Source organism: Echinops telfairi, unplaced genomic scaffold (genome assembly GCF_000313985.2).
Source record: "Echinops telfairi isolate 266 unplaced genomic scaffold, ASM31398v2 ScPeMD7_2;HRSCAF=8, whole genome shotgun sequence".
NCBI classification, from domain to species: Eukaryota; Metazoa; Chordata; class Mammalia; order Afrosoricida; family Tenrecidae; genus Echinops; species Echinops telfairi.
The window spans coordinates 24,910,540-24,937,570 of NW_022103898.1; the positions used below are offsets into that span (position 1 = coordinate 24,910,540).

General features: G+C 40.6%; 2 protein-coding genes across 4 annotated transcripts in view; one reads left to right on the forward strand and one right to left on the reverse strand.

Annotated features, from left to right (window-relative positions):
- LOC101644964 (PARP1 binding protein) overlaps positions 1–13,721 on the reverse strand; it is an 82,705-nt gene extending 68,984 nt beyond the window's left edge. The window contains exons 1-2 of the mRNA XM_004700352.2: positions 13,680–13,721; positions 8,554–8,709 (exon numbers count right to left, since the gene is read on the reverse strand). Coding sequence (XP_004700409.1) covers positions 8,554–8,706 — 153 coding nt within the window. The 5' untranslated portion in view covers positions 8,707–8,709; positions 13,680–13,721. The remainder of the gene's footprint in view (positions 1–8,553; positions 8,710–13,679) is intronic.
- A 141-nt stretch (positions 13,722–13,862) lies between these two features.
- Positions 13,863–27,031, forward strand: part of NUP37 (nucleoporin 37) — a 45,602-nt gene continuing 32,433 nt past the window's right edge. Inside the window, exons 1-4 of one of the 3 annotated variants that reach the window (XM_004700353.2) lie at positions 13,863–13,908; positions 15,358–15,578; positions 19,404–19,528; positions 25,131–25,203. In XM_004700353.2, the coding sequence (XP_004700410.1) occupies positions 15,423–15,578; positions 19,404–19,528; positions 25,131–25,203 (354 nt within the window). In that variant the 5' untranslated portion in view covers positions 13,863–13,908; positions 15,358–15,422. Of the gene's footprint in view, positions 13,909–14,295; positions 14,314–15,155; positions 15,175–15,357; positions 15,579–19,403; positions 19,529–25,130; positions 25,204–27,031 lie in introns of those variants that run through there. The other 2 variants (XM_045290570.1, XM_045290568.1) reach the window with 2 other exon arrangements.

Below are 27,031 nucleotides of genomic sequence, written 5' to 3' on the forward strand. Positions count from 1 at the left end.
GAGGCAGTTTGTGAAGCAGCTTTAGTAGTCTGCTTACCTCTCTGGAGACCCTCCACCAAAATTTTTGCCTACTAATTAATTTCTATCCAGGTAAGAACATGTACCTCGGCAGAAAGCTGGTCTTGCAAACCCTTACGTGCTAGGCCAAAAGACCAAGGTTGGAGGTCCAAAGCCACCCAGAGGCACTTCAGAAGGCCAGCCTTGTGATCTGCTTCCAAGAGTAGGACTCAACCTGACAGCAACGAACAACATTCCTGAGAGAGGATAAAGTGTACAGTCTGTGACATGGAGCGCAGCACTGAGGACAGGAGTCCCCAGAGCACAACTTCAGGAAAGACATGGGAGCTTCCATTATGGATTTTAGCACTCTGAATGGGTGCCAGCACACTGGCAGCTAGGCTGTACTTCATTCAGCCAGGAGGAAGGAAAATTCTTTCCTGAGGAACCTGTCTATGTAAAAGAGTATCTTAAGGTAATGACATCAGAGGTTCCCCAACCAAGCAGCCCAATGAGGCCAGATGGCCAAATCTGTAATGAGCGTTTCCAGTAAGCATTTTAGTGCTCCATTTTTTGTGGGGGGAAATGACTAAAGGTTATCACAAGAAAAGTTAAGTAGGAAGAAAGAACCTCCCTTCCAAATAAAACAGAAGCTATAAACTTGAAGAAAACAGTAAAGAAAGCTTCATTAGGAACATTAACATTATCGGAAAAAAAGTATAATTCACTAGTCTCAGAAACGGAGGAGGATATGTTACAGCCTTGCAGAAAGAGCAAGATGTTAATTTTGAAAGAGAAAACAAAGGAGATTGTGGAAATATATGACTACAGAAAACTCACTAAATTATTAAATACTGAATATCTCATTAACTATAGGTTAGAAGATAAAGGAAAACAAAAAGTTGAATAAAAATATAGAAAATAGAAAAGAAGAAACTAAAATGAAAGTAGAAAAACCAAAGGAGGGGAAAAAATAAGAAACTAAACTATGAATGAGAAAGTTTAACATGTATATTGAAAAGAATTCCAAAAAGAGAAAAGGGAAGAAAAAAAATTTTAATCAAGAAATTTCCAAGAACAAAGGACATGCATTTTCCAGATTGAAAAGCCCCACTGAGTGCTCAACAAAACTTAAGATTGACAAATCTACACAAAGGGGAAATAAAGAAAAAAATGTTTTTAAAAATGACTTTTATACAAAGGTTCAAAACTAAGTAATAATAATTAAAATTGAGAATTGGATATTCGAGCAAACCATCATATAAGCATGAGAGGAAAACAAAGATCATTTCACATATTTGAGGCATCAGAAAACTTCTACCCTTAGATTCAGAAAGCTACAGGAGAATGTACTTCCTAAGCCATGAAAGCAAATCAAGAAAGAATAAAACATGGATTCCAGTAACACGAGGTATAAAGCTGGAGAGAGAGAGAGAGAGAGAGAGGATAAGCAGAATGATGGTGATGAAAACACACAGGTGGAGGCCCAGAGACCAACCAATCCAGACTGAAGCTGGCTAGAAGATAGATGTCTTCCAAGAGATAACAACTGGAATCATAGATACTTTTTAAAAATATAAGTTGAGAAGTGATTTATGTAATTACAAGACTTTGGGCACAATTAGTGAACAATACATAGCATACATAACTGGGGAAACCGAGAGAACCAGCAAGAGTGTATGCAGAGAAATTCTTTCTCTATGCTCACAATTAAGATCTGGGAGGGAGGCCTTCACATTCGTGAGTTGGAGATGAGTCCCAGTCACATGCTCCTAACCAAAAGTTATTCCCCTCGATGCCCCCACCCCCACCCCCACACAGTAATAATGCTCATTTTAAGATGCTGCCTGGAAGCACAGGCTGAATGTTGAAGGTTAACTGCTTGAAGATTATCTCCCATCAAGAGTGATCAACAACCACACCCTAATTACTGCCCACTCCCTTCTGATAGGATCATAGGTTGTTCCCCTGGAGAAGAGCTCAGGGACCCTAAGGAGAAGCCAGCTCAGAGATGACCAAGGTTAAACCGCCCATGTAAGATATGTACCTTCCTGTTGGGGCAGGCCCCTAATACAGTGGGTTCTCAACCTTCCTAACTAACCCTGCGACCCTTTAATATGGTTCCTCATGTTGTGGCGACCCCCCAATCATACAATTATTTTCGTTGTTATTTCATAACTATAATTTTGCTACTGTTATGAATTGGGCAACCCCTGTGAAAAGGTTGTTCGAGAAACGCTGCTCTAACATATCCCTTTCCTGTTACATATGTATATCATGTAGCTTGCAGGCCCAAGGTTATATAAGCCTATGAGAGAATGCATTCTCTCTCTCTCTCTCTCTCTCTCTCTCAGTCCTACCATCAGAAGAAGTGAGCCCTTGTATACCTTGCTGGATGTTTCTTTAATTTACCCTTCAAGTACACAACTGTCCCCTAGGGCCCATTCGGTTGTGGAAGCTGGTCCCCCACACATAACAATATATAACCCCCAAAAATATGACAATTATTAACTGGTGGAGGAAGGGAAAAATTTCTACCGATAACATTTCAGTGGTCATTTATAGCATAAACACTGAAAGCTACCCTAATCCAAACAATAATGCAACTATATTGGGAGAAAGAAGGGTAGATAAACAGTGGGCAATACAATGATAGATACTATGTTATATGAAAGAAAGGGATTTTCCTGTGTGTAAAATTCAGAGAAGGGACTCAATTCAGTCACAAGGCCAGGTGGGTTACAAACAGCAAAGTTTATTTTACTGTACAGTAAAGAGGAATGGTTTTGGCCCCTCTGGGGTAGAAAATACAGGCTGAGGTTTTCTTGCTCAATCAGCTTCAATAGGTTGTTGTTATTTGCCATTGAGTTGATTCTAATCCTGGTGTCCCTATGGAAACAGACCAACAGGCCCATCTTTTAAAGAGGGTCCTTGGTAGCAGTCAAGCAATAACTGATTTTCCTCCAAGGGTCTTATTTGCCAAAGTGAAAAATAAGTCAATTCTGTCAATGTCTGATATGTTTAGAAAGTGTACAGGCAAGCTGTGACTCTGTTGAGATAAAGCCCTTGGGCTGGCTCCAGTGATCCAGGCTCTGGCCGAGACAGTGGTGAGCTAAGGTCAAACCCTAGGCAGTAAGCCAAAAGCCTCCAGCTCCTCAAAACCCAGTGGACCTGTGTTTGCTAGTCTTTACAGTGTTCCTCCTGCAACCGGCAGTGTGGAATTTCCCTCTTAGTGCCTGTCCTGCACTGATTTCTGCGGAGACCTTCTGGTATGCGTTACTCAGTCGCTATCTTGCCGAAAGTCTCTGGCCTGTAAATCTGAAGACCCAAAGCCCATTTTTAGGCAGTTGGACATCCCCTTACAGAATAGTCTCAAGGAGGAGACAAGCCAGTCCAGGTGCAGTATAGCACCAATGAAACATACAACTTTCCTCTAGTTCTTTAATGCTTCCTCCCTCAACCTCCACCCCCCACTGTCATGATCCCAATTCTACCTTACAAATCTGGCTAGACCAGAGCATGTACACAGGTACAGATAAGAGCTCACAACACAGGGAATCCAGGACAGATAAACCCCTCAGGACCAATATTGAGAGGAGCCATTCCAGGAGGGGAAGGGGAAGGTGGGGGTAGATAAGGAGAACCAATCACAATGATCTACCTATAACCCCCTCCAAGGGTGATAGACAACAGAAAAGTGGGCGAAGGGAGACATCGGTCAGTGTAAGACATGAAAAATAATAATAAGTTATAAACTATCAAGGGTTCATGAGGGAGAGAGGGAGGGTGGGGGACGGAGGGAAAAAGCGAGGAGCTGATACCACAGGCTCAAGTAGAAAGAAAATGTTTTGAAAATGATGGTGGCAAAAAATGTACAAATGTGCTTGACACACTGGATATATGTATGGATGGTGATAAGAGTTGTACGAGCCCCCAATAAAATTGACTTTGAAAAAGAAAAAGTGTACAGGCCTCTGACATCTAAGTTTGTGAACCAATGATAATAAAAATCAAGGCACTCATCCAATGCCACTTCACAAACTAGTTCGACAGAGCTATTGTAACCAGGCCTACTCTCAAAATTTCTCTCATCTTGTCTAACAAGTGTCCTTACCATGATTTTGATGTCCTGAACCCTTCTTTTGGGTGAAAGATGAAGCTTCTTACTCTGGTAAACAGTTAGTCTTGCAAACCTACAAGGGCAGTTCTATCCTGTCCTGTAAGGTCACTCACTATGAGTCAGAATTGATGGCAGTGAGTTTCGTTTTTAGGTTTAGACCCGTTCTCTAAGGTTGTATTGCAGTGATTAAATCCATTGACTGCTAAATTTAAACCCACCACCTGCTCTCCAGGAGAAAAAGGGGGCAATCTGTTTCAGGTAAAAGACTGGCAGCCTTGGAAACTGGGCAAGGAGCACTTAGTCAGACTTTCCTGAACAATGGGTGTCAGACCCTTCTTCTGAACTGACTCCCCTTCCTTCTTCCATGTCCTAAATTCTTCCCATCCAATGATTTTCCTTCATTTAAGATGATCATCTAACATCTAAGAATCCTTTCTTTACCATGCTAGCCTATGTTCATCCTTCCCTCATCTACACATCCCTACCCTTTTGTTGCTGTTGTTGTTTAGGGGCCATTGAGTTAAATCAGTCTCATAGTGACCCTATGCACAATAGAACAAAACACTGCCCAGTCCTGGGCCATCCTCACAATCGTTGTTATGTTTAAACCCATTGTGGCAGCCAATGTTTTAATCCATCTTATGCAGGGCTCTCCTCTTTTTTGCTGCCCCTCTACTTTACCAAACATGAAGTCCATCTCTAGGGACTGGTCTCTTCTGAAAACAGACAAAGGACACGAGACAGTCTTGCCATCCTTGCCTATAAAGAGCATTCAGACTGAACCTCTTCCAAGCCAGATGTTCATTCTTTTGGCAGTCTATGGTACCTCAATACTTTGCACTAGCACCATAATTCAAATGCATGGATCTACTTCCTTACTTATTCTATGTTCAACTTTCACATGCATATGGAACAATTGAAAATGCCATGGCTTTAGCCAGGTGCACCTTAGTCCTCAAAGTAACATCCTTGCTTTTCAACACTTTAAAGAGGTCATGTGTTGCAGATTTACCCAATGTGACAAGTAACTTGGAATCTTGACTGCTGCTTCCATGAGCATTGATTGTGGATCATGGCAAGATGAAATCCTTGACAACTTTAATCCTTTCTCCACTTGTCATGATGTTACTTATTGGTCCAGTTGTGAGGATTGTTGTTTTCTTTGCAGTGAGTTGTAATCCATACTGAAGGCTGTAATCCTTGATTTTCATCAAGTGCTTCAAGTTCCCCTCATGTTCAGCAAGAAAGGTTGTATCATCCAAATGATGCAAGTTGTTAATAAGCTTTCCTCCAATTCTGGTGTTGAATTCTTCTTCATATAATTCAGCTTCTCTAATTATTTCCTCAGCACACACACGGAATAAGTATGGTGAAATGATACAACCCTGACACACACCTTTCTTGATTTTAAACCATGCGGTATTCTCTTGTTCTGTTCACACACTGCCTCTTGATCCATGTACAGGTTCCACATGAGCACAATTAAGTGTTCTGGAATTCCCATTCTTCTCAAGGTTATCCAGTTTGTTATGATCCACAGTTGAATGCCTTGCCATAGTCAATAAAATGCACATAAACATCTTGCTGGTATTCTCTGCTTTAAAACAAGATTCATCTGACATCAGCAATGATCTCCCTTGTTACACAACCTCTTGAGTCCAGCCTGACCGTCTCTAGCTCTCTGTTCTGCAACTGTTGTTGATGTTCAGCAACATTTTACTTGCATGTGATACTAATAATAACAGCAAGGTCAGCAGTTTGAAATCATCAGCTCCTTCATAGGAGAACGATAAGGCTTTCTATTCCCATAAAGAGTTACAGTCTTAGAAACTCCAAGAACCAGTTCTACTCTGTCCTATAGGGTCACTACAATTCTGAATTGATTTGATGACAGTGATTTTAAACAAAAATAAGTCTTATAAAATAAAAATAAACTTTTCTCCTATTAGCCAGAGAAGTACCTATCTTAAGACTTTTCATGAGTGGCTGAAGGGAGACATTGGTCAGTGTAAGACATGAAAAAATAATAATGTATAAATTATCAAGGGTGAGGGAGGGAGGGGGGAGAGAGTGGGGAAAAAATGAGGAGCTGATACCAAGAGCTCAAATAGAAAGAATATGTTTTGAAAATGATGATGGCAACAAATGTACAAATGTGCTTGACACGATGGATGCATGTATGTATTGTGATAAGAGCTGTATGAGCCCCCAACAAAATGATTTTTAAAATAAAATAAGAAGTCAGGATGGGGGGGGGGAAGAGGAGCTGATACAAAGGGCTCAATAGAAAGTAAATGTCTAGAAAAGAATGATGGTAATATATGTACAAATATGTCTGATACAATTGATGTATGGATTGTAACAAGAGTTGTAACAGCCCCCAATACAATGATCTTAAAATTTTTTTTAATTTTAAAAGACTTTTCATGAAACATCAAATGCATAGGGGCTTCAAAAAGTTCATGGAAAGTAGAATTAAAAGATAGATTGAATGTTTCCATGAACATTTGAAGCTCTCATGTCATGTCCTATATGTCAAATTGCATGTCTTAAGGTTTTAATATTTTTTTAACTTCTTACTGTGGATTGGGCAGAGATTTATAGAGCAGATCAGTTTTCCATTCAACAGTCCACATATTTTTTGTTGCATGTCAACAACTATAATCCCCAGCAAGTCACATCAGTTTATCTCAATTCCTCTCTGCTTCCCTTTTCCATTACTCTTTACCTAACTTTCCCTGACCTCTCATGCTGGTCCATGGGCAAATGCTGCCTTGGTGATCACACAGGGTTGACCATTCTAAGCAGTTCGTACCTCCCTAGTGTTACCATTCACCTTGTGGATCTTACGATTGTTTGGCTAAGGAGCTCTGGTGGTGCTGTCAGGTAAGCATTAAACTGCAAGGTTGGTGGTTCAAGCAATCATCCTCTGAGGGAGAAAGATGACGCTGTCTGTTTCCACTGATTTATAACCTCTGAAACCCTAGATAGTGTCCCTGTGAGTTTGAATCCACCTGAAGGCAGTGAGTATTGTATGGCTGAAAACAGAACCACAACAGTGAGCTCAATTGCAGGCTTGAAGGGTGAGTAACAACCATAGTCTTGGGGGTTCTACCAATCTCCAGCCAACTGGTAACCTTGCTTGTGATTATGACTTTGAGTTTTGGTCCCCATTTTTCTCCTATTCTATACAAGCCTTTCTATAGAGTCCAGGTAGCACAGTGGGTTATGTGTTGGACTACTAACCAATCCATTGTCAGGAAATAGATATTTTGCTCCTGTAAAGATTTACTGCCCTGGAAGCCAAAAGAGGAAGTTCAACTCTGTACCATAGGGTTAATATGAGTCAAATAGACTCAACGGTAGTGACTTATACAGAATTTGTTATTGTAATCCCTGTCAGAGGAATCAGTAATAGTAGCCTTGCACCATATAATTCTGATACTGGGGTGGAGGATGAGGTTCTCATGGTTCATTAGTTCATAGGACTAATTGTTTCCACATGTCTTAGATTCTCTCCAATCTTCTTTGGTCAGGGCAGGGAGAAACCAACAGCAGCACCTTAAATGGTTGCTCACAAGCCTTTAAGACCCCAGGTGGTACTCATCAAAGTAGGATATGGAACTTTGTCTTCATGGACTATGTTATTCAAGGTCTTAAGAGTCCAAATGGTGTGCTGGGTATGCGTTGGGCTGCCAACCACAAGGTCAGCAGTTGAAAACCACCAGCCAGTCACTCCTTGGGAGAAAAAGGAAGCTTTCTCAGCCTGTGAAGAATTCCAGTTTCAGAAACCCAAGGGAGAGTTCTACTCTTCCTGATAGGGTCATTAAGAGTCAACATCGACTTGATTGGCAGTGAGTGAGTGACTGGAGGCCTTAATTTTGAAATGAGATCTTGAGTCCTACCAATATATTGGAATTTTCAAAAATACTGTGTTGACAAAAATTTCTCTCTGGGTTGTTTTGAGATTGCTGATGATCTTTACCTTCTTACTCTATATTTTTATTTTTTATCTTTATTATTTTCTGTTTTGTTTTTTATTGTTTCTGTTGGGCTTCCCAGTTTAGAACGCACCGAGGGAATGGATGCACAGAGAGAATAGCTGATTCAATAGTTTATTGGGGGTGGGGGAGGATAAGAGGGCCTGGGGAGCAAGCAATAAATGCAGGAGCAAGGAGGGAGCATTAGAACCGATTGTGGTGCTACATATACACAACTCTTTTTAAAAGAGATTTAACAATGGAAGTGTACGAGGTGTGAATTCTATATCAATAAAACTATAAAAGAACAAAAAAACGTTTTAAATGCTGCGTTGATATTATCAGAGACGAGCATGTTACCAAAAGATTAATGCAACGAAGCTTATTAAAACGAGCAGCAACCAAAACTCAGTTTAAAGATAAGAAGGTACAGTGACTCAAATACAGTTCTCTAACCTGTTTGTTGCTCTCTGCCACGGAAAGCTGCAGTGTCAAGAGCATGGAGTCTGCTCCGCACACAGTAGTTCGCTCCGAGCTGCACAGCGCACGCCAATTCCGTCTAAACTCTTTGATCATATCCAAGACAGCCTTCTGATAAAGCACAGCCATCCTCTGAAAGCAGGACCAGAAACAATACCCAATGGGTTTATTGTAATTGGAAATTAATACCTTACATGTTTAATACACAGCATTTAGAGGAAGAAAAAATAGACAGTGGACAAGAAATCCTTTCACGTTGACCAAGACGGCCTATAATTAAATTTAGGAAAGTAAAATACCGATGCAATTCCTGCCCAACATATTTTTCTCTCATTTAATTTTCTTAAATCAAATATTTTGAAATAAGAAAAGCCAGCCCTCAGTCTGAAAACACATGCAAAACATATAGAGAGACAAACTTATAATAGTAGACAAAGGACTAACCAATTAAAGCTATATTTTTAAATTAGTCTTTTCAATAAATAGAAATATCTGTGGTAAGCAGCAAAAATAAGGAAAAACTGTGCGATATAACGATGAGAAATGCAACTTTCCTCTAGTTCCTAAATGTTTCCTCCCCGCTCCCACTACCATGACTCGAATTCGATCTTGCAAGACTGGCTAGACCAGAGGAGGTACAGTGGTACAGATAGGAACTGAAAATAAAGGGAATCCAGGGCGGATGAGCCCTACAGGACCAGTGGTGTGAGTGGCGAAACAGGGAGGGTAAAGGGAGAATGGGTAGGAAAGAGGGAACCAATTACAAGGAACTATATGTGACCTCCTCCCTGGGGGACAGACAACCGAAAAGTGCGTGAAGGGAGACGTCGGACAGGGCAAGATATGACAAAATACCAATTTATAAACTATCAAGGGCTCATGAGGGAGGGAAAGCGGGGAGGGAGGGGAAAAATGAGGACCTAATGTCGGGGGTTTAAGTGGAGAGAAAATGTTTTGAGAATGATGTACAAATGTGCTTTACACAATTGATGTGTGTATGGATTGCGATAACAGTTGTATGAGCCCCTAATAAAATGTTTTTTAAAAAAAATAAGGAAAAACTGCTAAATTCCTCCCATCACTGTATGATCTTCCCTCTCTCAAATGAAGTGATCCACTCTCTCACCTATTTAAATCTGGGCCTTCCTTGTGCCTTGTTTTGGCCACTAGATTGTGAGGAAAATGATTTTTCTGAGTCCAGGCCTCTAGAGACCCATGCATAAAAAGAGTTAACATAGCAGGCCTGACTGCTGCCCTTTGAAAGACTGATCATGGGCTGGTCAATGGGATCTCAGATTTTAGGAAGGTTCCCACTACCACGAATTGATATGAGTTATGGTTAAATAGCACAAACAATATCAATCTACTTTATGTCAAATATCTACTTTTCTCCTGGGAGTCTGGAATGTTTCCAGAATGCCTGAGAGTTCCGCCCATGATAAAAACCCAGGACTTCCTTGATGGAAACATTTCACACTTGTCACAACTTGTTGCTGGGGAAATTAAGCCTGCCCTGTGTGACTCCACTTAGAGAGGACCCTGGTCTCCCTTGAAGACTTCTCCCCCAGTGCCTTTGTCCTTTGCTGGTTTTGCTTTGTATCCTTCTGCTGCATTACATCAGAGCTGTGCGTATGACTCCATACTAAGTGCTAGAAGGCATCTCAGCGAATCACCCAACCTGGAGGTGGCCCTTGGAAATGTAACATGAGGCCCTGCACCTTCAGTTCTCATTCTCGTGCTACTCTCAGACTGCCATGTGCAGAAGCCCAAGCTAGTCTGCTGGAGGTGCCAGGTGGAAGAGAACGAAAGCACTCCAAATGACAGCCAACACAAGCCGGCAGGTGAGTGAGTAGAAGTAACTTAGATGACCTAGCCCCTATGAGCCCACTGGATGAACCACAGTCACAAGAGTCATCCAGGCCTAAGGCCAGCAAAAATGTTAATCAACAGAATTATGAGCAAATAAAACTAGCCACTGCATTTTGAAGTGGTTTATCACTCTGCAGTAGGATAAAAATAAAACATTAGCTAGTATTTAAGAGCTCTTGCCTGGTGCATGTTCCTTTTCAAAAGCTCTAATTTAGTAGTTCATTCGATCCTCACTACAGTCCTATGTGGTGGGACTTAGTCTTCTCTTTTTACATCTGAAATACCTGATGCCCCATATCACTCGGCATGCCAGTGGCCAAATCAAACCTCAATCTAGGATACCTAACTCATTCTTAAACCACTGTATTATATATCCTCTCCTGATACAAAGTTCCAAAGTTATACATAACTATGTAAATTCCCTTCTGAGTTTGCTCACTTAAATGGTTTTCTAAGGGATCCAGTCCCCACTGTCCATGCTGGAGACTGTACTGTGTATGTCCATGTACTGACTCCTCTTAGCATCCTATTCTTTCACTTTTATGTGGCATAAGCAGAGGCCCAGGTGCTGACTAGACACCTTGGGTTTGTATGAAGAAAAAGGGCAAGTGAACAGAATAGTTTTTGAGGCATATGTAAATGTCTGTTTTTCACAATTGCTCTTTATATTATGTGTTATCAGACAAGACAGTCATTTGAGAAACATGGGAAATGCAGAAATAATTGCAGTGCAGCAGTAATTACGGTGCACTTTTTCGCTATCTAAGTTGGACATTTCTCTACATACCTGAAACCATTTTAGGTGGTTCTGTTTTTTTAATACTAGAAAATGCACACAGTGTTTTCACAAAAGTTAAATGTATAGTGATTTGAAATACATGACGGCAATGCATGGCCTTCCAATAAAAAATATTTGAAGACTGAAAAAAAAAAAGGGCATGTGCCATTTGCAAAATGAGTTGAGTCAAAGTGCAAAAGAGTTTATATACAGACATAATCAGTGATACAATTTAAAGATACAGCTAGAAGACTAGATGAAAATATCTACATAAAGGCATATAACGCCTCATCAATAACTAAGAGTTGTACAGCTATCCCCCACTTTTCAAAAGTTGGCTTATAACATTCACTTTCACAAAAGACGTACACTAGTACCTGTTTTCCCCAAGCATAGAAATTCAAAGGGATATTTGATGTATTTTTTAAGAAAGTGCAAAGTGAGCCTAGCATTCCATGTGTGCTTTAGAGCCACTCATGAAAGCAGCAGCACATACCAGGAGAGCATGCGTGGCATCACCAAGCTCCTTCCTGGAAACTACACTCAGCAGCTCAGCACCAAATCGTCATATCTGTGAACTGTTCTGTGAGCATGCTAGTGGAGTTTTATGTTTCAGGTGCGATTTGGTGTGATTTGATAGACTCGTTTTAAATCTGGGAACCCTCAAAAGAATGCCCTACATCCATTCGTGTTCATTGCTTCTTCCCTGTATGTCTTCCCTTTCCATTTATTAGGTTTCATAGGAAAACTCTACTTTTGGATAGTGGGAGAAACCTGTTATTTTCTTTCAAAATATAACCTTTACCTTTCAAAAGAAAAAAAAAGGTGTGAAGACAAAGTTTCAGTATGATAATCATTTTGCCGAAGACAAGTCTTTACCAGTAAATTATTTAGTGGCTGTAAAGTTGAGTCCACACTGCTAAGAATAAGAATTACACGGTTCTGATCCCGAGTCCGTCACTGGATCGCTGGAGGGTCAAGTACTCTCTTAGAAAGGGCCAAACAGTTCATCTTTGAAACTTTTCAAAGCACAAGGTCTCTGTTACAACTACTCCAATTGCCCTTCTAGAATGAAAGGGGCCTTCCAAAAAAAAATCAAACCCACTGCCAGAGTGATGTACATTCAAGGACTTGATAGAACCGCCCTTGTGAGTTTACAAGAGTCTTAACTCTGAGAGTATAAAGCTCTAGAAAGAGCCTCCCTTTGAGAGGCTAGTAATATCCAACTGCTGACCTTGAAAATCAAAGCCCAACACAACCCAATACACCAGGGTTCCTGTGAAAGAGCCAGTCAATGTGTACAAATGGCAGTGGCTTAGCTGGAGTCCGCTCAAACAAAAATTGACTGTCATCAAAATTTGAATTTCACATAGCTTTCATATATCACAAGAGTGCTCTTTTGTTTGTTTTTTCCCCAATCATTAAACACATCAAGCCTAATGTTAGCTCAGAAACTGGCTGCACAAAAAGCAGACAGCACAGTTTGTCAACTCCCGCTCTTGTGCCCGCTATTATTTCAGCAGGTGGCTGTAGGAGCCGAGGCCATAAGCTTGACATTTGTCTCCTAAGTAAAATCATCACAATGAGGGCAGGAATAATACCCCGTTTGTTCCTAGTTACCTACCAACCAAAGTGTGCAGGGGGCTCGATGAGATCGTGAATATCGAGAGCACTGGGAGACAAGGGCACTCTACAAAAACAGGAGAAGGAGGTAGCGATAATAAGTACTTATTTTCAAAAATTGGATTTCAAGCAGTAATGGCTGCACAGCAGGCTGAACAGCATCCATGGCATTGAATAGTACAGGTAAAAAGGGTGAGAAGGGCAAATGCTTTCGTACATATGTTTTCCACACGTAAAAAAAAAAAAAAAAGGATTCAAAGCTACACTGGTACAAAATCAGGAGAGGCAACTGTCCCCGGGGCGGCAAGGTGACATAGTTGAAAGAACTAAAGACACTTCCGAGTTGGATACCTTTATTGAGCTACCTGTAAAATCTGATAGGCTCGCCGTCTTCCACCGGTAAAAGGCTCCTTCGCATACAATTACTATACAAGTACATAATACACTGGGTAGATCCTTTTAAAAGGTGCGCAGTAAAAAAAAAAAAAAAAAGCTAAAATGTTCCCTGGGAGAATAACACAAAGGGGTGACAGTATCGGAATTAGAATCCGTATCAGAGGTGAGTGGGTAACTCTGGTTTCCTACCTAAAGAACATTAAGCAGGCTGTCCTGTCCGGACTTCAGTTTCCAATCTGCAGACGAAACCCCCAGATCTCCGAGATCCATCAGGAGATCCTGTGAACTCTGTCTGAGGGCCCCGTTCCCACGAAACAACTGCTCAGCTCAAACCCCTACAGGGTGACTAGGGGGCGCGTGGCTATAACGAAACCCCCTCACAAGCCCGGGCTGGAATCTCCACAGAAAGGGCCGACAGGGAGGAGGCACGACTCACCTGGCCCGAAGGAGAGAGAGCCCAAAGGTGCAGACCTGACACAGTCAAGTTCCCGCGGATGGACCGACTAGCGACGGCTGCACCGCAGTCTGGTCTAATTCAAATATCGCGGGAGCGCCCAGGAGCCAATCACCGCGCTCGCCCTCCGACCCGGAAGCAGAGCCGGCGCGTGGCGCTGCAGCCTCCCGCAGAGACCTGCTATCCTTTGGCCGGGGCCCTGCGCCTTCGGGTGCGTATACCGGGGGTGCTCTAGGGACCGTGCTGCTTGGCTACCTGTCACTCCGCACTTCTAGCCTGTTTCCCTAGGTTCCATCGCCTCCCTGGCTGTTCCCACTGCTCTCGCCGCCCATCTCGGCACCAGGGAGGCGGGAACAGGTTCTCCTGGCTGAGGGAGAGAGATCGGGGGTGGCCGGCGTGGGGTGGGGGCCTTGTAGGGGCATTCCTTGTTCCCCACCCTCCTACGCTACGACTGTCCACCACCGCGGAAAGCCTATACCGCGGGATCGCGTGCTGCTCTCACGAGCCATCCATCTTAAGCTGGGACCGCGTTTCCTCCAATCTATTGGGCTTCCCACACCATCTTGCCTAGGTGGTCATCCCAGCTGCAAGTTCATCTTAACAAGAATCCAATCCTGTAGGTCCACTTGTAAGGTTGCTAGTTTGTTAGCTCTCTGAGCTCCGATTCGTTTTAACTAATTATCAGTAAGTACCCTTCAGGTGTTTGATGTGTTACTGAGCCCACTTTAGGCGCCTAAAACTCTTGGGTCTAATTGGAAAAAAGAAAGATCCCATCTCTCTTTTCCCCCCACGCCCTTCCCCCGCTGGTACTGAGAATTCCAGAATGCACACCAAGCCCAGACTCGTTAGGTGAAGTTTTGTGCTTGGGTTTATGAATATTTATGCCACACATTCTGGCACCCCTCCCACCAGATGCTGTCATATTTTGTGCGTGCGCCTATTATAGTAGTATTAGCGCTGAATCATAACTATCCTTAGTTTGTGATCTCATGTGTTTTTCTTCCCTGTCAGTGATGTGCAACATATAGAAAAGTTTTTCAAATCCTGGCTCTACTTTGGAGCTTGTCAAGTTACTGAACCTCACAAAGCTTCCATTTTTCATCTGTATATTGGGATCCATAAATAGTACCTGCCTCTGACTTGTGCAAATGTTATGAGTGATGATGTTGATAATGTGCTTAGTACAGTGCTCACACATAGTGCTCAGTAAATGTTAGCTGTTAACTTCTGTGTGTGTATTTAATATTAAATTGGGCCCGTTTCCAAGTGCTCTCCATGTCCTTAAGGTAATTGAAACAATGTCACCATGACTTTCTGTGCAGGTACAGTTACAAATATGGAAAAGCGGGAAACTGCAAAGTAGGTACTTCTCGGGGTGCCTTCTAGTCAATGCTGACCATTAGCGACCCCCTGTGGGTTTCCGACGCTTTAACGGTTCATTGGAGTAGAAAGCCCAGTCTGCCCTGCCCTACATAATGTAGGTATTGCATCATTAATAACTTAATTAAATTATTTTCTTGGGGTTTCTATAATAACTATGTTACGAATGTTTCATTCCTTTTAATCCTTCTCTGGCAGTGCAGTGCCACGTTTTAATTTTGGTACGTGTGAGTAGCTAACATTCGACCCTTTCTAATTCTGTTTGTGCTGTAATCCACAGTTTCCTGACCTTGTCCACGGGAAGGCCGTTTTATTTTTACAACTGCTCAAGTTTTGACATACAAGATGAAGCAAGATGCCACAAGAAAAGCTGCCTACACGGTGGATTGTGACGATTATGTGCATGTGGTAGAATTTAATCCCTTTGAGAGTGGGAATTCAGGAAACCTAATTGCATATGGTGGCAATCATTACGTGGTCACTGGCATGTGCACATTTCAGGTTAGTCTACAAAGCTGCAATGAATGGCAAGATATTTCACCAATTAAAACACACACACACACACACAAACCAGAACTGAAATTTGAAATTACTCTATTGCGTGTGAATGTAAAGAAAAGAAAATGACAGAAAGACCCAGAGAAAGGGGCAGCCCCAATTGTATATGTCTGAGAGAGTGAGAACATTGTACAGGTGATGAAAAAGCACCACTTAAATGGGTTGAAATGAATTACAATTTCTCTTTTTCAACCACTCTGACAGAAGAAACCAGTCTTCAGAGAGATTTTTGTCACTTTCCTAAGATTCAGCTTTTCTATGGATAGGCTCTCATACTTCTTATACCTAAAGCATGCAATTAGAATGTGCGCCTATGAGAGCAGGCAGTTCAGCATCCACATTTAGAGCATGAACTCGAATTAGAATGCCTTGAATTTTACCTCCTGCTTTACCTCTTAGTAGCTTTCTGACCTTAAGATTGGAACTTACTCTCAAATCTACACACGAGGAAAATAATATTTAATAGTGTTTTGTGAAGAGTTAATGAGAACATTGTACAGTCCCCACAGTAGCATCTGGCAGAGTAAACCATAAATAGTTTAGCTCCCGTGGATTTGGACAATGATGGCACTCAGGCACAGTCCCATATTTAAAATTGCCAAAGGAGGATTGTTTTGGTGAGCACACAGCATGTTTTCTCACGAGAAAGCTAGTTTCCCACGTTAAGAGACCCTTTGAACAATGAGGGTTCAACCCTCAGAGAGCTTGATTACTCCTATTTGCCAGAATCTTAGTCATGGGCTCTTTTTTCTCAAATTAATGCTTATTCAATTCAGTAATTTGGCAGTGACACATTGTTAAAGATTTACAATTGTCTCACTAAAACGATCATAAGTATTATTTGGTCTTTAATCCAGGATCTGAAAGTGCGTTAACTTAAATGCGATTTAGTATTTAAAGTACAACACATGTGTAAAGTCATATAAAAATGAGCTGCATATTTATCCAACAAGAAAAGTATGCATTGCGTTTTCTGTTTGTTGATGTCTGAGTAAAATACAAGTGTTTTCCCATTATCCCATCTTTTCTGTTATGGTGGGGAGAGGAATTTATAGCTTTTAAGCTGAAATGATCTGGTTGCTTTCAGCTGGACTACCAACGTGTCATTTCAGTTAAGTCGATTTATTTATAGTGACTCCATGTGTGCAGATACTAAATCATTTCAGTTCAACCCCCTCCTGAGAATTTGCCTTTCCAAATATATAAGAGCCACCTGAAGTATTGTGAAAAGGATTCAGTATACCTGGGGTAGAAAGGCAAGTTCTCTGGAGATTGAGGCAGAATGAACCTGTTTGAAGCCCTGGTGCACAGCACTGCTCCATAGGGTTTACAGTTTTCATGGCTTGAGCTTTGGGAAGCAGATCGCCAGGCTTGCCTCCACAGTGCCTCTGAGTTCATTCAAGCCACCTACCAGTCTTTGGGCTACTACTTCAAGCTTTCACTGTGACACCAGAGACTCCTTGAGTGCTTACTAGCTATCAAACACCAATGACATGTTTTTTGTGTTGGTTTTTTTTAAAGCCAGGACTCTGGCCTCATGGAGATTTTAAATGTAAAGACACTGCACCAAAACTGCTATCTCTGCCAAGGTCCAAGGAAGCATGGAAGTTTGTCTGTTCAAAAGATATTAATAATAGCCTCTAGTAGTACAGAATTTTGTCTTTTTGTTGTTTTACATATTCAACATTCTTATTAGAACTTGGATAAGAACACAGACCTAGGCAAACACGTTCAATTGATTTAGAACACAAAACTGAGAAGAAAACCGAATACTTGGGACTTCAGTTTAATAATAGGTATTGAGCGCCAGCTATATCCCAGCACTGTGCCAGAATCCAAACCTTGCAGTAGCTCGATTAGTAGGCCCCGCAGAGGACACTAACATTCAGTTAAACAGTCTGAAAGTGATAGGTTGCTGGAGCTGGCAGGAAGAAAGGTGCCTGAGTTTTTACTGACTTGGAAGTTCACCAGGTGTCAGTGTCAGGAGGAGACAGCCAGGGGGATTTGTGTGGGCGCTCCAAAAGAAAGGTCATGTGGAGCGTTTCGAATAGTGGGGAGTAGTTAGGTCCCTCTCCTTGGAGGTGTCCTACAACTGAGTGAAGCATTAATGGAAGAATTGGACTGGATAAAGTGTACCATCCATCTAAATCTGAATTTTTCTTTTACTCTCTCAATGGATATGGTGGGACCACCTGCCAGCTTCAAACCCTTATAATAGCCCTTCCATCAACCTGGCTTTGCCCCAACCTCAAATATGCTAGAGCCTTGTATAGTCATTAGTATTATAGCAAGTTTTCCGAAATGCCTTAATTTCCTGCCTATACCCCACACAAAACTCACAGTAGCATTCATCTGCCTATACCACATATACACACCCTGCCCTTTTAGTTGGCTCAATGGCAAATATTGCTGCCAGGAAAAAGGAAAAAAAAACTTTTTTTTTAACATAAAGCTCAGGCTATAAAACCCCTGGAACCTTTTTTAAATTCCCACCTCCATCACCACCCAATAATTCCATCTGTAATTTGAGGAACAAATTACAGTACCTAATTGTCACCAGTGCTGTTAACGGTAGCAAAACAATGTGTGTTTTGATGTAAAAATTTTCAATTTTCTGATTTGTCAAGTGTGAAAAGGGATAAGTAACCCAAACTATGAAGTCAGCTCCTAAACTTCAGAACAGTTGAGCTGTGGCCGTCTTGGCAAATCTGACTGCTGGATACAGAGCTGTTATGCACACAAATGATGTAAAAGTGGCAGCATTTCTCTTTCCATTAAAAGTGTATTTGTTGCCGGTGGGCCCCCCCCACCCTTTTTTTCATTTGTGGAAGAACTTTTTGCCTTTACCTCTAAGTTCATCCAGATGTATGAGATTTTCACAAGGTGATCTGACCGGGGAGAGAAAGAGCTGTGGAATGTATCTTTGCAGGACTCCCAACAGCCAACCTAAAAAAAAAAAATCACATCCACTTGAATTTCATTAAAACACATAAAACTTCCATGTAGACTCAGAGGGAATGGAAATTCTTAGACGCTTTAGATAATTATCTAGATGCTAATATGGATTCAGCTCAATAGCAAGTTTTACCTGCTCTGCATTTTTCCCCCTTAGTGGAATTGTGTAACCTCTGAACTGTTTGTAAGGTAGAATTGGGGTCATGATAGTGGGGAGAAAGGAAGCACTAAAGAACTAGAGGAAAGTTCTATGTTCCATTGGTGCTATACTGTTCCCCGACTGGCTCATCCTTCTGTAAAAGGATGTCCAGTTGCCTACAGATGGGCTTTGGGCACTCCGCACTCCCCACATTCATAATGATAGAATTTTTTGTTCTGGGTCTTTGATGCACGATACCTGATCCCATTGACACCTCATGATCACACAGGCTGGTGTGCTTCTTCCATGTGGATTTTGTTGCTTCTTAGCTAGATGGCGGCTTGTTTATCTTCAAGCCTTTAAGACCCCAGATGCTATATCTTTTGATAGCCGGGCACCATCCACTTTCTTCGCCACATTTGCTTATGCGCCTGCTTTGTCTTCAGTGATGATGTCAGGAAGGTGAGCATCACGGAATGACAGGTTATGAGTATTTGAGTAGAGGCCCAATGTCTGTCTGCTAGTTGGTCTTATATTTCAATGAACTAGCTAAATCTCAGTTTCTGAGTTGTATATGAACTTCTGAAAAAAATCTATAACTCCTGGTAAAATTTTCTCATAATCTACAGATTATACTCTCAAAATTTACTGAAATATTTACTGTATCTGCTTAGGAGGAAGAAGCCGACATTGAAGGAATTCAGTATAAAACACTACGAAAATTTCACCATGGAGTCAGGGTTGATGGCATAGCTTGGAGCCCAGAGACCAGACTTGATGCGTTGCCTCCAGTAATCAGGTAAGTTTGAAGTCATTTTTGTGCAGAATTCATGATTCTTTAATTGTGATAGAGTGCTCTCTCAAATCTGTACATATGGAGACAGCCACCCCCATGAATTTCCATTTTCCCCATTATTTGTTTACAAATTCATTACATTTTTATTATAAAAATAGTGCTTGCTTATAATATAAAATGTCGAGTACCCAGAGATATAATAAAGGAAAATATACCATGTTATATATTCTCTAACACCTGAGGTCACCATGAGTCAGAACAACTTAGTGGCAATACTCTTTCCATGTTTTTTATAAATAATGTTACACAAATGTGATTAAACTATATGCAAGTTTATATTTACCTATCCTGGATTTCATATACTGGGAAACATACAAAAAACAATAACAAAATAATCCAGAGAAAAACATCCATCAAAAACTGTAAAATAATGGGACAGTCCTTCACAAAAGGGCCGTACGGAAGGGACACTGTATGCAGCGTGCAGTAGAGCACTGATGAAGGTCACAGCCATCCCTAGTTATTTACCATTTCCTTCTCCCACCATATGGCCTTAGTTTTACCTCACTAATCTTGCTAGAGCCGCTTTTATACATTGTTACAATCAAGATCTTTGGTTGCACAAAATTCAAGATAGAGAAACCTCTCAAAAAGAGTAAGAAAAGTATTAACTCCCTGAAGAGACAGGAAGAGAGGGCGAGAAAGGGGGGAAGGGACACTGATAGCAGTGATGACTGTATATCGCCATTCGAAGAGAACAAACATCAGAATTTTGGGTGATTGGATAAATGGGATGGTGGAAGTTATGGCAATAATAATAATATATAATGAGGAATCAGAGGTTGGGGGGGATAAAGAGGAGCTGTTATCAAGGAGTTCAAGAAGAAAATGTATTGAAAATGAGGATGGAAGCAATTGTATAATTATGCTTGATTTAATGGAACTATGGATTGTAATAATATCTGTAAGAACTCCCAATAAAATGTTTTTTTTAAAACAGGAAATATTGAAAACCAGAACAAATATATATATACCTCTTTTGTAACTTTATTATTTTTTCTTATGATATTCCAAAATGGTATTTTTTCATGACTCCATATTGGGTAGCATTAGATTGGTAGCCAACAGTTTACAGTTCAACCCACTAGCTGTTCCACATAACAAAGATGGATCAGGCAATCTGCTCCTTTAAAGGTTTGCAAAGCCTATATACTATGGCTGTGAACATGCTTGTATGCATTTCTCAGTTGCATTTGTTCACACTTCTTTAAATATATACTTAGAAGTAAATAATGCTTTTACCTAAAACATCCTTTCTTCATAGTACCTGGCACTCAACTGTTCAGTATCTCTTAGACTTTCTCCTCCTTTACCCCTTTACCTACAAGAGAAAGGATAAATGAATAGAGAGATGAGCTTGAAGACCTTGAACCAAAGGAAAATTGACCAGCCTGCAATGGAGGTGTTGGACTGAATTGGGACATGCCCTGATCTCAGAACATGGGCAATAGCAACCGTAGGTGTTTGCCCCAAAGAAAACCCCTCGACAACCGGAGGGTTGTTTCCTTTTTGCACAGCGACATATTGACGGACATCACAATCATCGTTAAATTATTAGGTAGCTTGATTGGTTTTTTATTTCTTCATTTTTCCCTCCTGCTGGACATGTTTCCAGTCAACACATTTCTTAAATTCATTGTTAACTGAACCCAGGTAGTGGCAAGATTCAATGATGTAGTGACTAAGTGCTCCACTACTAACTGAAAAGTTGGGAGTGTAAGCCCATCTAGGAGCCCCGTGGGAGAAAAGCCTGGCAGTCAGGTGCCACAAGGGCTACAGGTTAGAAAACAGTAGACAGAGCAGTTCTGTTCTCTCACACGGGGTCACTGTGAGTCAAAAATGAATTCGAAGGTACCTAGCAACAACAGACTAAATCAAAGTAAAGATCATATGCATTTCCATTTTAAAACAAGACTGACAACATCTTCACACTAAACTAAAAGGCTGTTCTTGTTCAGTGCCGTTGAGTCAGTTGGGCCTCGTCGCAACTTTATGTACAGCACAGCATAGCACTGCCCGGGCCTGCACCCTCCTCACTATTGTCACGTGCTAGTCTACAGTTGTAGCCCCTGTGGCTTTGCAGCTCCTTGAAGATATTCCTTTGTTTCACTGGCCCTTCACTTCCATAAACCGAATGTCCTTTTCCAGCGACTAATGTCCCTTGAACTTAATCTGGTCCCTTTCACTACAGTATATGAAAAATGAAACTCAGGCACAGAATAGTTCAGTGTCATCCCAGATGGCTAGTAAGTATTAAAAACTAAATGAGACAGAAGCTGGTTAATAAAGAAAGTCAACTTGGTAGATGATTACACATTTTTTAGGGAATGATTTGATAACCAACATCTGTTTAACTTTTTCATGAACCGTGGGGTACGTATCACCCACCAATATTTCCAGCCTTTCACATTTCTTGGAAGGCTGCTATTCCACTTGTAATACCGCTGGGTACCTGGCAGAGTCCTGGATAGCTTCATGAATCTGGGAAAATGGGCTTCACCCCACCAGAATCGACTTTGGACCTAAGTGTCACATAACTGCATCCAAATCAATATTGCCTGAGAAGAAGAAAAGTTTCCCTTTGATTTCAGCATGCTTGTATTCCCCAAAACACATCATATCAACAAAATACACCGCAAGAAATAATTCAGTCGTGAAACTCAAAAACAAAAAATGACTACGTACTTGCAAGTCGATTCCAACTCACAGCAACCCTATAGGATGGCATAGAACTGCCCCAGTTGTTTTCTGAAGCTGTAAATCTCTATGGGAGCAGGTCTCATAGTTGTTCAGCAGATGGTTGATGGGTTGAAGCCAGCTGACCTCGTCAGAACTGAGGAGCCCGTTTGCTATTCAGGACAGTGTATTTGGTGATGCACACGGTTAAACACGCCATTGCTAATTGGTGATTCCAACCCACCCAAAGCAACGCAAAAGATAACTCGGCCAATCTATTTCTGAGAGTTCACAGCCTTGGAAGCCTTATGGAGCAGTGGATTCTGCATATCTTAGATCTCCATCTGCCAAATTGACTCAACTTCCTACCGCTGCTGCCTCAAATTTCACAAACTTACTCTCATCAAGTTGATTTTAACTTATAGGGACCCTGTCGGACAGAGTAGAACTGCTCCTTGGGCTTTCTAAGACTTTAGAACAGCGGTTCTCAACCTGTGGGTCGAACCTGTGGGTCGCAACCCCTTTGGAGGTCAAACGACCCTTTCACAGGGTTGGCCCGATTCATAACAGTAGCAAAATTACAGTTACAAAGTAGCAACGAAAATAATTTTATGGTTGGGATCACCACAACATGAGCTGTATTAAAGGGTTGCAGCATTAGGAAGTGTGAGAACCACTGTTACAGACCTTATAGGAGCAGACAGCCTCATCTTTCTCCTGATCGCAAAATGTAGTGACTTAAAACAACATAAGTGTATTCTTCCATGGTTCTGGAAGGCAGAAGTCCAAAACAGAATGTTGGCAGAGTTGTTTTCTCTGGTGGGTTTGAGGGGGAATACATTCCACCCCTTTGTCTAGCACCTTTTGCCAGCTGGTAGTCCTTGACCTATCTTGACTTGTAGAAAAACCAATTCTGCCCTTGTCTTCCAATCCTCCTTTATTTTTCTCTCTCTCTGGCTTTTTAAAGACTCTGGTCTTTGGATGTAGGGCTTAAATTCAGGATGAGTTCTTAAGATTCTTAATTAATTTAATAAAAACATAATTTCAAAATAAAGGTCACATTTACAGGTACCAGGAAACTAGGACTTACACATATCTTTTGGGGACCACTGCTGAACCCATTAAGAAGCCATGACTTCACTGGTGGGTAAATGTTGCAATGCTACCAGCTGTTCCATGGGAGAAAGAAGTGGCTGTCTGCTCCTAGAAAATATACAGCCTTGGAAACCACATAGCATCACTATGAGCCAATTTCAACTCTGCGGCAGTGGGTGGACTTTTTAGTTAATATATAAACTCTTTAAGAGCCTCACTAAAACATACCCTCATCAAACCCTATTTGTAGTTTTTGTTGTTGACTGCAGCTTTTCATTTAACTTCTGGGAAAAGTATCCAAAGTTCTCAGAAACTTTTGCACGAAGAAGAGAATCTCTCTTGCTAACTTCGTTCCATTTCCTTTTATGGCTCTTGACAGATGACAGCATGGGGTGAGGTGGCAGAGATCAATAAATTGTGCATTATACAAGAGCCTTCATTTCCAGAGGTCCTTAATTGATTAGTTGAAAGAAAGTTAATTTTAAGGTCAAAACTAAAGGAGAAATTTAGATCCCTATAATATGCTGCTTAAGAAAGAAGAATTGGAAATAAACTTTGGATTTTGATGTATAAATATAATTTTGATTTTTATCCTAAGCCATAATACAAAGGCGTACCCAAAAAAATCCCAGTGCTCATTTACCTTTTTTGATGGGGGACAGCGCATTTGGAGTTGTTTCCACCAGGTCATGCTGTTAATCAAGCTTTCTATTTAGAGGTTCTGAAAAGATTGCATAACAGTGTGTGACCAACAAGCCCTGATTTGTGGCAGACAGGGTACTTACTGGTTTTGCTACCACAACAGTGCACCTGCTCATGCAGCCATCTCAGTGTTCCAGTTTTGGGCAAAAAACAGCATGCCTCTCTTGCCCCAAGCACCTTACTCACCTGACCTCACGTTTTTTGTTTCTTTGAATGAAGAGGGACATGAAAGGACAGCGATTTGAGGACATTGAAGAATGAAGAAAAAAAAACAAGGGAGGTGCTATCAGCCATCCAAAACAGATGAATTTGGAAAAATGTTTCCAACAATGGAATCGCAGATTTGACAAATGTATAAGTGTAATGGAGAGTACTTTGAAAGTAGTGATAAGATTGTTTTGTAAAAAATTTTAAATACATAGCTTTGCCAAAAAATTCCAGTTTTTGTGGGCTTCCTCTTATATGATGTGTTGGAAATCTAGAAATTTAGGGTTGAAGGAAAACTAGTTAAGAGTTCTTTGATACTTTTTCTCATGTAGCATCTATTGATGAGCTACTAAAAATATTTTGAAAATTTATGATGAGTAAAAGAAATAGTATAGCTTTTAATGGGTATAAATGTACTAGATTTTACTGATGTAAGAATATATTACTTCATCTAATTTATTTGAGGGAATAGAAAATGTAAGGAAGCCTATGGGTAGCTAAAGAGATCAATGACTAAAATAGATAGCTAACAATGTGTTTTTATTATTTTTGACCTGGCAGCTAAAATAAAAATGCTTTTTAATTCCATCCTTCTGTGCTTTTAATAAAATTTTGAAATTAAATTCACTTGCTGTAATACACTGTAATTCTAAATTTTATTCAGGAGGCAAATCCCAAACATAAAAATTTTTTATGTACTGTTACAAAAAATTATTTTGAATGCTTCTATTTTTTTTAACAGTGTTCCCCTTCCTACCCCCAAAATATGTTTATGAATTTGGGATTTTGGTTTGTTTTTACATTGAGGAGAAGGGGGTTCACTTTAGAAAATGCTTTCTTTTATTTTGATTTTTTTTACTTCCAGATTTTGTACATCAGCTGCTGACATGAGAATCAGATTGTTTACTTCAGATCTTCAGGATAAAAATGAATATAAGGTATGTTGATAAATATAATTTGTAAATCCTTTTAGAATTATTTTTAAAAATACATGAGTAACTAAAAAAGTTTGGGTACTGTGGTTCCAGTTCATATATGCATGACTTTACTCCAAACAAAGCATGTTTCAGCCTGTCTCTGTGGTCACTGGGTGGCTGCAGAGCAGTTCGGTCAGTAATACATGCACAGGTCTCGGTCTTGCTGGGTGCCTTCCAAAAATGGTCCAATCGAAACAGTGGCTTCTGAGGGGATCTTCGAGGTCAGTTAAATTCAAGACAGGGAGGTGATAACAGAAAGTTATAGCAGCTGCTGTTTGGGATTCCAAGTGGGTAATCATGATTTATTATGTACAAATGGAACAAAGGAATGCCCTGGTTTAAAAATCAGGAATTTTATGTGCCAGGGTTATATCCTGTAACCATACTTATTCAGTCTGTATTCTGACCAAATAACTCAAGAAGATGGACTATGAAGAATTCGGTGTCAGAACTGGAAATATGCCTAATTACAACCTCTGATATGCAGATGCTACAAACTTGCGTGCTGGAAATGAGGAAGACTTGAAGCCCTAGCTCTTGAAGTTCAAGGAATGCAGCCATCAGTATGGATGACAACTCAATGTAAAGAAAACCTAAGTTCTCACAATTGGGCCAATAGATAGTATCATGATAAACAGGAAAGACTGAAATTGTCAAAGTTTTAAATTTGCATATATTCACACTCAATGCTTATGGAAGCAGCAGTCATATAAATGACATCTATAGCTTTTTGGCAAATCTGCTGTATAAGAAAACTAAAATGTTGAAGAGCAAGGTTGTCACTTTGATGACTAAGGTGCACCTGACCCAAGTCATCATATTTTCAGTTGCCTGATATGTATGCAGAAGTTGGACAGTGAAAACCCCAAAAGATTTGATGCATTTGAATGATGTTGGGGAAGAATATTAAAAATACCTTGGACAGAAGAACAAACAAGTGTGGGTTGGAAGACATATAACCAGAATTGACCTTAACAAGTGAGGCTGGCAACACTTTGTTTTACATACGTTGGACATGTTATCAGGAAAGTCCACCCCTGGAAAAGAGCATTAGACGTAATAAAATAAAGGGTCAACGAAAAAGAGAAAGACTGTGGCAAGAAGATGGATTGACACCACAGTTGCACCAATAAGCTCAAGCACAGTCATTGTGAGACCCGGCAGTATGTAGTTCTGTTGTGCCATAAGGTTGCTATGAGCTGGATCTGACTCAATGACGCCCAACAACAATAAGAATCTTGATGGATTTTCTTTCAAGGGACACTGCATGATCACGAGGCCTGATTCGGAAGAAGTCGAAAGAAAATTGAAAGCTGCATTAGGGAGAACAAGTTCAGGGAAGTTGTGTTGAAAAAGTGTTTCCATTATAACAATGCACCTGCTTATTCTTTGAGAGTAGCAAGGGCTGACTTACCGAACTTTCATTTGGAAACTATTCACCCTATAGTGCTGATCTTACCACGTCAGACTTCTTTTCTGTTACCCAGATTCAAAGAACATTGAAAAGGAGCACAATGTGAGCCCCTGAAGGATGCCTAAACTGGCTTTGCACATGGTGTGGAGTAAATCAAAGAGCACAGAATTCTTTAAGTAAAGCTACAAGAGATAGAAACATTTCTTGATGTAGGATATGATGAGAAAGAATAGCTTCACATTTGATATTTTTGTTTAATAAAGATTTCTATGTGTTTGTAGAAATGTTTTTTTATTTGTGTGTATATGTTTGTGTTTTTGCATTTTAAATTGGATTTATTTCCATTAAAAATGGCTTATTTCAGCTATGTAACTT